Raw genomic sequence first — 11,117 nt, forward strand, 5'->3', positions numbered from 1 at the left:
TAGCATAGTAACTTAGCCATAGATAAGTAAATCAGCTAAAGTAGCATAATAATTTAGACTTAGATTAGTAAAATTATTATTATACAGCAACCCTAAATATCTCCTAAGACAAAGTCTTACCCTTGGCTGATGTTCTTCCCCCTCCCCTGCCTCAAGAAGAACCAACTACAAAGAAGACCCATGCTGGGGCTGGTCCCTGGGAAATAACCCAGGTACTCTATTAAAGCAGAAATTTTTATTAACCATTGAGATACATTTTCAGCATCTTTAATAGAATACTTCTAATTTTAATGTTTACTACCTTATCTAAACAGTGCAAATGTGCATTACTCTTTTCCTCTCATGAAACCATTGCTTCACTAGTTTTACCTACATTAGTTTTACTCAGTTGACTATATAGGCTTAGTTTAAAAAAGCACCCAAAAGAACAGCAATATTAACTTTGACTTTTATTTCTTTTCCCAGATTCAGGAGACACAGCAGTATTTTCTCAGATTAAAATTGCTCTAAGGTACAACATAAGGTAAGACAAAATTGAAATTCAACTGAAGTGAGACAAAAAACATCCCTCATCCCAATCTTCATATTGCTTTTATATCAATGTTTACAGGAGGTAAAGCAGAACCGATGCCTGTATCACTGGTTTGGCCAGAGTCCTCACTCAGGGCTCTCTCCAGACTGGAAGGCAGGGAATGAATCAGTCTCTCTCGGAAGTCCTGGCCCATGAAAACATAGAGCATTGGATTGAGGCAACTATTGAAGTAGGCCAATGAGCTGGTTGGGTGAACCCACATTTCAAGAATTTTGTAACGACCACTAAACATTGACTCTTTAAACCAGATTGTACCTAAAAGGGCCACCAGTTGAAAGGGAAACCAACAGATAAAGAAGGAAGCCACAACTGCTGTAAGGACTCTTAATGGACGACTGGAATTAACAAGTGCTCTTCTGTGGATCTTGACAGCGATGAGTCCATAGCAGATGGCAACAATGGACATGGGCATTGTGAAGCCAATAATGAACCTGATGCTCCCTCTAACTGTTAGAAAAGTGTTAGCTATGTTCAATAGTTCTTCAGCAGTGCTACCCCAGGATGCGAAGTTGAATGTACAGTACACATTACCTCCAGGAACTCTAACTGTAGTCAGGAAAATAAAAATGGGCAAAGTGAGAATCAGAGCTAAAATCCAGGGCCCAACAACCACCTTCCTAGCCAGGCTCACAGTGCGGTGGTTCTGAGCCCAGACTGGATGCAGGACACAAATGCAGCGGTCCAAGGCAATTAAAGCAATCAGGAAGACACTTCCAAAGAGGTTTATGTCTACCACAATGTGAACTAATTTACACAGGAACCATCCAAAAGGCCATTTTTCTTTCATAGCAATTGAGATGACAAAGAATGGTAGAGTCGCTGTGAAAGAGAAGTCAGCCAAAGCTAGATTCAGATAAAAGGTAGTGGTGACACTGTGAACCATCCGGAATCCAGCTACCCAGATCACTAGTCCATTACCCAGCACACCCAGGACAAAGGTGATGGAGAGAACCACCATTGTGAGGATCCACAAAACTCTGGAGATGGTAGAATCATAGACAACCACTTCTGATACATTCAGAGGGATGGAATAGTTGGCTTCCATTTTGTCTGCACCTGAAAATTTCAAAAACAACCATTTCTTAGATGTGTGGCTCCTTATCACATGACACTTGTTTAGAAAGTACACCACCTGCTACTACAAGAGAGCTATTTTAGCAGTAACATTCCAAAATTAGGACTTTACTGGATGCCTTTCTGAGGTAGCATAGCTCTTCATATTCATCACCTTCTAAAAACTATTCTCACTTTTAAATGAATTATTAAAAAATAATAATAAGCCCCCATGTCTCAGCAGTGATACTGAACTAAGAGTAACAGACAGCAAAATACGAGTGAAAAGAGTTTAGCACTTCAAGGAAATCAATGGACAGGGTAGACTCTTCCTCATTGAAGGTTTTTCATCACTTCTTACATTCACAACAGAAATAATTCAGGTCAGAGATGTAAAAAGCTTAATCAAAAAGTTTGTTTACCAAAGCAATGAATTGTGTGCTTCTAAGAGAAAGAGTAAAAAACACAGAGAGAAAGAAAAAGAGATATACAGACACAGATAGAGACAGACAGACAGAAAGACAGACAGACAGACAGACAGAGATATTCGATGGGATGATTTAAAGAATGAATAGCAAGCAGTTCATTGGACTCTGCACTATAGACCTCAAAGGCAATTTTGTGAGGATTTATGAGCTAAGTGATATACACATGGAAATCCGGTGACCCCTTGTGGTTCAAACTTGTGGTATATCAAAGGCTATTTGTAAGTATTGATCCTCTTGAAATTTTACAAAGAAAGAGGTTAAAACCACCACAGTTCAAAGGATATCATAACAACACTAAAGGCACATGCAAATCCTTTGATAATGTGTAAGTGTGGTTCCTGGTGGTGTTTGTGTCTTGGTTTCTTATACAATACAAAGACAATGTTTTGTTTTGTTTTTATTAACTTGAGTATTTCTTATTTACATTTCAAGTGTTATTCCCTTTCCCGGTTTCCGGGCAAGGTTTTAACATGAAGGGAACATTCTAAACACAGTTAGACAAAGGAATGGGTAGGTACCATCTCTATATTCAGTCCAGTGCCTGCTTGAGGTGAAGTTTCTCACAATTGAGTATACAAAAAGTATGCATGACTGCATATTCCACTGTTATTCAATTGCAGGGTGGCTCCTGATGAATTTTAATGGACTTTGTGGACCTCTGAAGATAATGAATTCCATATTTAATGTGCTTGGAATTTCAAGTGCCCTATATAAAAATTCTAAAAGGCTCATTATTTCTCATTTTTTAACACTAGAATAAGGTTAAGAGGAAACATGACCCTGGCAGCTACCTAATCAGACAGACTTTAATCTAGCTAGATCTGAATCTTCCTACCACATGACATGTGAGAGATGTTGTTCCATGTGCCCTCTACCCTCCATACCAGAATGTGATCACTTGCTGTCTGCTAAATAAATCATAATTCCTTTATAGAAATTGTCTCTCCATCTATTTTGAGTGAAAATTCTAGTCAGGCTAGAGTGTATTGTGAGTCTTGATTGCTTCCTAAGGTAGTACTGGATCCAGGCACACAATTCTAGATGATAACACAATTGGGGAAAGTCCTCAGAGAGTTTCTTGATTGCTTTTCTAACTTCTTGAGAACAAAAAAAGCTTGAAATACATTCAAGTTCAGGAGACTTTACTTATTTTCTTATTCTATAGTATGGGACTACAAAATCAGCATACAGGCTATCTTTTCAAATTTATTTATAAGCCTAAGATTGTTTTATCAGTAATAGACTGCTTTTCTAGAATCTGCTATGAGAAAATGAGGCATGGTTCAAAGGTAAAACATCTACTTGTCTAAAGTCACCCATTGAGGATATGGGGCTTGGGCTTAATGGTAGCACATGTACCTAGTATGCAAGCAACCTTAAGTTCAATCTTCCAGCAATATAAAATCATACAGAATGCACCTATATCAATTACTTATTAATCCTGCCTTAAAATGTATTTGCATAAAATATAGGGTAATTTTGCACCACTATAAAAGTTTTAGACTTATCAATCTATCTTTACAAAGGAATGGTAATACTGAGCACTTCTTTGGTTGATTGGTTGGTTGGTTGATGTGTGGTTGAGAAAAGACCTAGTTATGTATCTCAGCTGACCTCATACTCCTAATCTTCAACCTTCAGAGTGCATAAGTTACAAAGGCATGCTAGAAGGCATCAGTTCACAGAATTGTACTTTGATGTAGTTATTATGTTAGTCGGTCATGGATTTGCTGGGGTGAGTAAATATGTATGACATGTTCGTGAAAACTCACGAAATTCACGCTCATAAGTTGCTTACCTATATTTCTCATGGCAATATTGAGAGACAGCAACATCACAGCTTTAGCAAGCCAAAGCCATATCCTGAGGATTTTGGTCGGGTTTTGTCTTTGTTTTTCTCAATGGAAAACATTGAAACTGTAGTTTATCTAATTTCAGAGCTTCAAAATTTCCATCACAAAAGTGTTTCATGTGACATGAACCTGCCACATTAGCTGAATATACCCACATGGTGATGTGATGGTGATTTCTCTCCTTTTATGTCTCATAACAGTGCCTTCTTTCTCTTTCTCGCCTGTCTTTTTCACCAAGATCCTAACCAGGACATTGTGTAATGTTATTCAAGATTTCTCAACCCTAGAACTGTTGACATCTGTCAGTACTTAATTGTGGTTGGGTGTGGTAGAGTCCTGTACACCACAGGATATGTAGCAACCCTTTGACCTCATCTAGGAGACTCTAGGAGCAACTCTTGTCCAGCTATGATAACCAAAAATATCTCTAGATGGCAAGTATGCTCTGGCAGACATAATGAACCACAGTTGAAACGACTTCTATGATATAAAATTTCCTGGGCTCTACAATCAGATAAATATTCTTTTCATTTTGTCTGTATATGATCCACTTGGTTGCACCCCTGTGTACACCCATGCTTCTGGTCTTGTACATGTGTATGTCACAAGCCAGTGTCTGTTGTTTCAATTGACCCTCCACCTTCCTTGTTGATATATGGTCTCTTACTGAAGCTGAGCCTTACAGATCTAGCACTTTGTTTGCTAATGAAATCCAGTATAATGCAAATTTTGCTTCCTTTTAATTCTAGGTGTGTGATAGGTAGCCACACTTCAGATTGTTCATAGTCATTAACTACAATGGACTGGGTCCTAAGATACACTCTATGATTTTTTTTTTTTTGCCAGCTGCTGATAGTCTGGGGACTCTATAAAGGAAATAATACCCTAGAGGGACAGGAGGGACTCCAAACAAATAGATTTTGACTCCTGTTCCCCTACTGATGTATATGCTATTGCTGAATTGCTGGGTTGCTGGTGTACTACACTGATAGATATTCTGAAGATGAAGATTGGCCTTGCCTTAAGGAACCTAATACCCCCTAATCAACAGGAAGTAGCTTATTGAAGTCAATTCCCCCTTTCCTCTCCAATCTTATTTCTCTGCTACATAGTGTTTGGGGGTTGAGAGGGATTAGGGTAGAATAAGGTTTAGAAGGAAGGTAGAGGTATAAGAACCCAATAAAATAGATTTGAAAAAATAATACACAAGCCTCCCAGAACTTCTCACATCCCTACCTCCCTAGTATTACATTACATTTGGGTGTTGTTGTGTCTGATCCTTTTGGGGGTGTTTTGTTTTATTTTATTTTGTTTTGTTTTGTGCAGGTACTTGGGATCTAAGCAAAGTCCTCCAAGCACTTTACCCACTAAGTCATGATGTATCTGTGTTCTAGTCACATCTCTAATGCTGCCAGTGTCATTTCTTTGACCTTCAATTTCTTCTTCTGCTGATTAAGAATGATTTAATGGTGGAGAATAATTTTTCAGGTAACTAGAAAATGAGAAAATATACAGAAACTGTCCCTATTAGACAGAGAGGATATTTAATAAATGTTGACTCTGTCTTCATCATGCTCTGAACAGTGTTCCAAGACTTACTTGTGAGCTAAGCATTGTAGAACTTTGCATTTTAGATAAGAACATGTTTCTGTGACTTAGAATGTACCTCAGCTGGGAAAGTATTAGACTAGAATGCTCATAGCTCTGGAATTGATCCATAGAACTACACAAAACTGAGTATGGTGATATGTATTTTTAATACTAACAAACTACATGTGTGGGCATGAGGATCAGAAGTTTAAGGCCATCTTTGACTGTATATTGGGTTCAAGAGAAGAGCTACATAGAAGAACACCATGGTTGTGACAATAAAACTTGTTCTTTGGACATTGTCCAAACTTGAACAAGTTCATTAAGAAATTACAACTTATCCTAGTAGCTCTTGCAAATAGTAGCAGTAAATAATGTAAAGCATTATGTGCATCCTGAGATATTATGAATATTGAATAATATGATTAATAAAGAGCATAACCATTGCACAGTTGGATGTGAAGCTCTTTGTTGGAATGAGGCAAGGCCACCATTTGGACCCAGCACAACTCTTTACCCTGTCCACCCTATGTACCTCACTGGATACAGGTTTTCTTCCTCCCTCCTCCAAGGACCCCAAAAGCCACTTAAAGTTGCAGTGCACTCCAAAAACTTTAAATCATTGATATAAAAATGTTGACAAAGCAAGGGAGGAAAATGGGGTGGTTTAAATAGAAATGGCTCCCATAGACTCAGGTGTCTGAGTGCTTGGCTCATAGAAAGTAGCACTATTAAAAAGTATGGCCTTGCTGGAGTAGGATTGAGTGGTTCACTGTGTAGTTGTGCCTTCAGGTATTATATATGCTCAAGTTACATTCAGTGACACATTCTTCTGTTGCTGCCTGTGGCTGAGGATGTAGGAATCTCAGATCCTCTAGCCTTGTGTGTGCCTACATGCTGCCATGCTTGCCACCAGGACAATAAAGGACTAAAGCTCTGAAACTGAACACCAGTTCCAATTAAGTGTTTTCCTTTATAAGAGTTAATCTGGGCATGGTGTTTTTTCACAGCAGTTTATACACCCTAATTAAGAAAGAAAATAGCAGGTAGAGAGACAAATGTGCTAAAAGGTCCACCACTCTTTTGTGTAAGACAGGAGAGCCATAGAAGATAACATAGAAGATAGGATGGTCTTTATGTGGTGAAACCCTAACATATGCCAATTATCTCGTTATAACTAGCTTGGAACACATATCATCATTCTATTACAAATGAAACCATGGCTCTGAAGAAGTAACTTTCAGAAATAACATATTTTGCTAACTCTTTCTACTATTTTTCACGCTCATTTCCTGTCTATGAATTGCTTACTCGAGGCTGGGGAGATGGCTCGCTATAAAGCATTTACCATGCAATAAATAACTAAGTTCAGATCTAGAACCCATGTGAAAACAATGCATGGTGGCATACATCTAGAACTCCAGCTTTGAGAGAGGGCAGAGACAGGTTAATCTGTGAAACTTCTTGGCCTGACTACACAGACCACAAATAAGTTACAGGCTGAAGAAGAGGATCTAACCAAATAAAAATTCAAAAACATACAGAGTATCAAAGTTATGTCTTTAATGTTTCTCCTCACATGCACAAACATGAACACACAAACAAAACATAGTAAAATGATTATTTTATCACTTTGATGACTTCTCAATCTATATAATTTCTTTTGCCATTCCCAAAGTACTTTTTTTAAAAAGGCATCAATTCTTGGGTATGTTTTTCTATAGGAGCTGCCATCTCTCCAAGCTGGAGAACCACTTCTGGAGAAGCAAGAGTTGTCATTCTTTCACATGGCCTCTATACATGCACTAGCTCAGTATATGTCTCACAGCCTCCCAGAAATACAACTCTTGAGTTTTTTCCTTCTTTTCTTACAAGCCAAGAGAAAACAACAAACCAAAGAAAACAAACAAAAACAAAAACCATAAAAACAACAAAAACAAACAAACATACAAGCATACACACATTAAAAAAAAGGATATACTTTCCAATAGAGCATTCTCATTAACATATGAATTGTTAAGATATCTCCCTAAAGATCCAGCCAAACATGGTCTTTCACACCAATAATCCTAACTGTTTTTAGAGGCAGAGATAAGAAGGGCAAATTCAAGTCCTGTCTAAGATACAGGAAAAGTTCCAGTTTGATAATTTACTGGGATTGTGTTTACACAATAAAAAGTAAAAAGGAGCTTAAGAACTTAAGAGCCTTGCCTGTTCTCCCTACAGATTTCAGTTCAGTTCCCAGCAATGTCATGTAGGTTTAAGCACCAAGAAAGCAAGCACATGGCAAACAGATACGCGAATGTGAAAAATTCCCATACATACAAAAAAAATTTCAAAAAGTAAATTGAATGCTGGGAATGTAGCTCAACAGGAGAGCATCTGCCTAGAATCCCTTAGTAGTGAGGGACCAGGAGTGTGAATTGGTGGTAAACCACCTGCTTAGGATCCCTCAGTGAGGAGCATGATTATAAGCACAGCATTTAACTAGACTATGAGAAACATTAAATTCAGTAGAGAATTGAGGCAAGAGGCAGAAATAAGAAAGAGAATTGATAAGCTCTGTTTTGTTAAACAGACTTCTTTCTCTTAAAAGAACTCACAGCCCAATTCTAGGACCCATAAATATTCTTTATACCTTTTTTTTAATCTCATACCTTCTCATTAATCCACTCCATATTCACTTGGGTCTTTGGCATTGCACCAAATTTCCACCTTCATGGATGTGGACTCCAGACAGCCAAACCAAAAGTTCTCAATTTTTATCCTGATACCTCCCATGGAACAATACCAATTAAGCCCTGTTCATTCTTCCTAAAACACATTTTTCTTATGCTTTAATTTGAAAAGAGATACACGCACAATACACTGTTAGTTACCTGTATAGCTTGGTGGCTGGATATATAAAAGCACAAGGATCAAATTCCTTCACTTGATTTTTTAGAAGTGTCTGCAACTCAGTTCTGCATGCTTGCAATGGAAGCATGCATATATAGATAGATAGATAGATAGATAGATAGATAGATAGATAGATAGATAGATAGATAGAGAGAGAGAGAGGGGGGGGGGAGGGAGGGAGGGAGAGAAACATTTCCTGATACTTTCAAGTGTTTCTCTTCTGCACACATTCTAAGAACTCAGCAGCTATCTAGTGAAAGTAAATATGATACTACACATCTCTTCAAATTATTTAAAAAGCCTCTATCATATATAACAGCCATTCAAAAAATAAGTTTTCAGGTGCTAGAAACAACTTACAACCAGATGAGAGCTCCTTCCTATGGCTCACTCCTGGATCCTGTGATGCAACTGAAGTACTTGGCTCTCAGCAGAGACTTATGAAAACTCTGAGAGGAACAAGAAAGCTGAAGTCAATCTTGTCATACAAACTTGAGGTTTCTTAAGATTGCTAAAAGCCATGCAAATGTAATGCTATTGGAATCATTTTGTTTCACTCCAATTTTTATATATGGAAGTTTTACTTAGAGTTCTATGTGTATATCACATACGAAAATAACAGGAAGCAACAATCACTATTCCTTAATATCGCTCAATAGTAGGGGTTTTGAAATCCCCTACTATTATCATGTGAGGTGTAATGTGTGCTTAGAGCTTTAGTAAAATTTCTTTTATGAATGTAGGTGTCCTTGTATCTGGAGCATAGATATTTAGGATTCAGAGTTCATCTTGGTGGATTTTTCCTCTGATGAATATGAAGTGTCGTTCCTTAGCTTTTTACTGATGTTTGGTTGAAACTCAATTTTATTTGATATTAGAATGGCAACTCCAGCTTGTTCCTTCAGGCCATATGCTTAGAAAGTTGTATTCCCGCCATTTACTCTGAGGTAGTGTCTATCTTTGTCTCTGAGGTATGTTTCCTGCATGCAGCAAAATGCTGGGTCCTCTTTACATATCCAATCCATTAGTCTATGTCTTTTTATTGGGGAATTGAGTCCATTGATGTTGAGAGATATTAACAAATAGTGATGGCCCCGAAGAGTGACTTCAAGACCAAGACCAGAGGTAAGACGAACTTTTCTCCTCCTAGTGACCTGCCTGGTGATCTCAGGACACAAAAAGGCAAAAGACCTCTGGGACCAGACATTTCCAGTTTCTAGCTGGCGCCCGAACCTCACTGATCCTGGCTCATAGCTCCCTGCTCCAAAACCTAGTGGTAGAGAGAGCTCATCATCCAGACATGCGGGCAATCCTGAGACTGCAGGACAGGAGAGACCGCCACTTCTGCACACCTTTGCCCACATCCCTGGCCCAAGAGGAGACTGTGTAGGGCAAAAGAAGAAAAAGAGGAATATAGGGGCAACAATCACTATTCCAGTACAAAATGGCAAACCAACAGATTGGGAAAAGATCTTTTTCAATCCTATATCTGATAGAAGGATAATACCCAAAATATACAAAGAACTCAAGCAGGTAGACTCCAAAGAGCCAAATAACCCTATTTTTAAAATGGGGTACAGAACTAAACAAGAATTTTCAGCTGAGGATTATTGAATGTCTGAGAAGTACCTAAAGAAATGCTCAACATCCTTAGTCATCAGGAAAATGCAAATCAAAACAACCCTGAGATTTTACCTCACGTCAATCAGAATAGCTAAGATCAAAATCTTAGGTGACAACAGATGCTGGCAAGGATGTGGAGAAAGAGGAAGACTTCTTCATTGTTGGTGGGATTGTAAACTGGTACAACCACTCTGGAAGTCAGTCTGGAGGTTCTTCAGGAAATTGGACATCCCACTACTGAGGACCCAGCTATACCTCTCCTGGCGTATACCCAAAAGATACTCCAACATACTACAAAGACACATGCTCCACTATGTTCACAGCAGCCTTATTTATAATAGCTAGAAGCTGGAAAGAATCCAGATGCCCTCCAACAGAGGAATGGATTCAGAAGATGTGGTACATCTACACAATGGAATACTACTCAGCAATCAAAAATAATGACTCATGAAATTCATAGGCAAATGGATTGAAGTAGAAAATATCATCCTGAGTGAGGTAACCCAATCACAGAAAAACATGCATGATATGCACTCATTGATAGGTGGATATTAGCCCAAAAGCTCGAGTTACCCAAGATGCAATCCACAGACCACAGGAAGCTCAAGAAGGATGACCAAAGTGCAGATGTGTCACTCCCTCTTAAAAGGGGGAATAAAAATATTTATAGCAGGGGATTTAGAGGTAACATTTGGAGCAGAGACTGAAGGAATGACCATTCAGAGCCTGTCCCACATGGGTATACAGTCCATATACAGATAGATAGATAGATAGATAGATAGATAGATAGATAGATAGATAGATAGATAGATAGATAGATAGATAGATAGATAGATAGATAGATAACTCAGCCAGAGCATGTCAAATACAGAAGTGAATGCTTGCAGCAAATCCTTGAACTGAGAACGGGATCCTGTTGGACGAATTAGAGAAAGGATTGAAAGAGCTGAAGGGACTTGCAATTCCATAAGAACAATGCCAACCAGAGCTCCCAGGGACTAAACCACCACCCAAAGAGTA

General features: G+C 38.4%; 1 protein-coding gene across 1 annotated transcript; it reads right to left on the reverse strand.

The window, feature by feature from the left end:
- Positions 1-581: 581 nt before the first annotated feature.
- Positions 582-8,938, reverse strand: Fpr2 (formyl peptide receptor 2). Its single transcript, XM_032895696.1, has 2 exons — positions 8,835-8,938; positions 582-1,648 (listed from the first exon to the last, which is right to left on the reverse strand). Exon 2 carries the CDS (start codon positions 1,635-1,637, stop codon positions 582-584), a length of 1,056 nt encoding a protein of 351 aa, XP_032751587.1. The 5' UTR covers positions 1,638-1,648; positions 8,835-8,938.
- Positions 8,939-11,117: the final 2,179 nt, after the last annotated feature.

The sequence above is a fragment of the Rattus rattus genome, chromosome 2 (assembly GCF_011064425.1).
Source record: "Rattus rattus isolate New Zealand chromosome 2, Rrattus_CSIRO_v1, whole genome shotgun sequence".
Classification (NCBI taxonomy): Eukaryota; Metazoa; Chordata; class Mammalia; order Rodentia; family Muridae; genus Rattus; species Rattus rattus.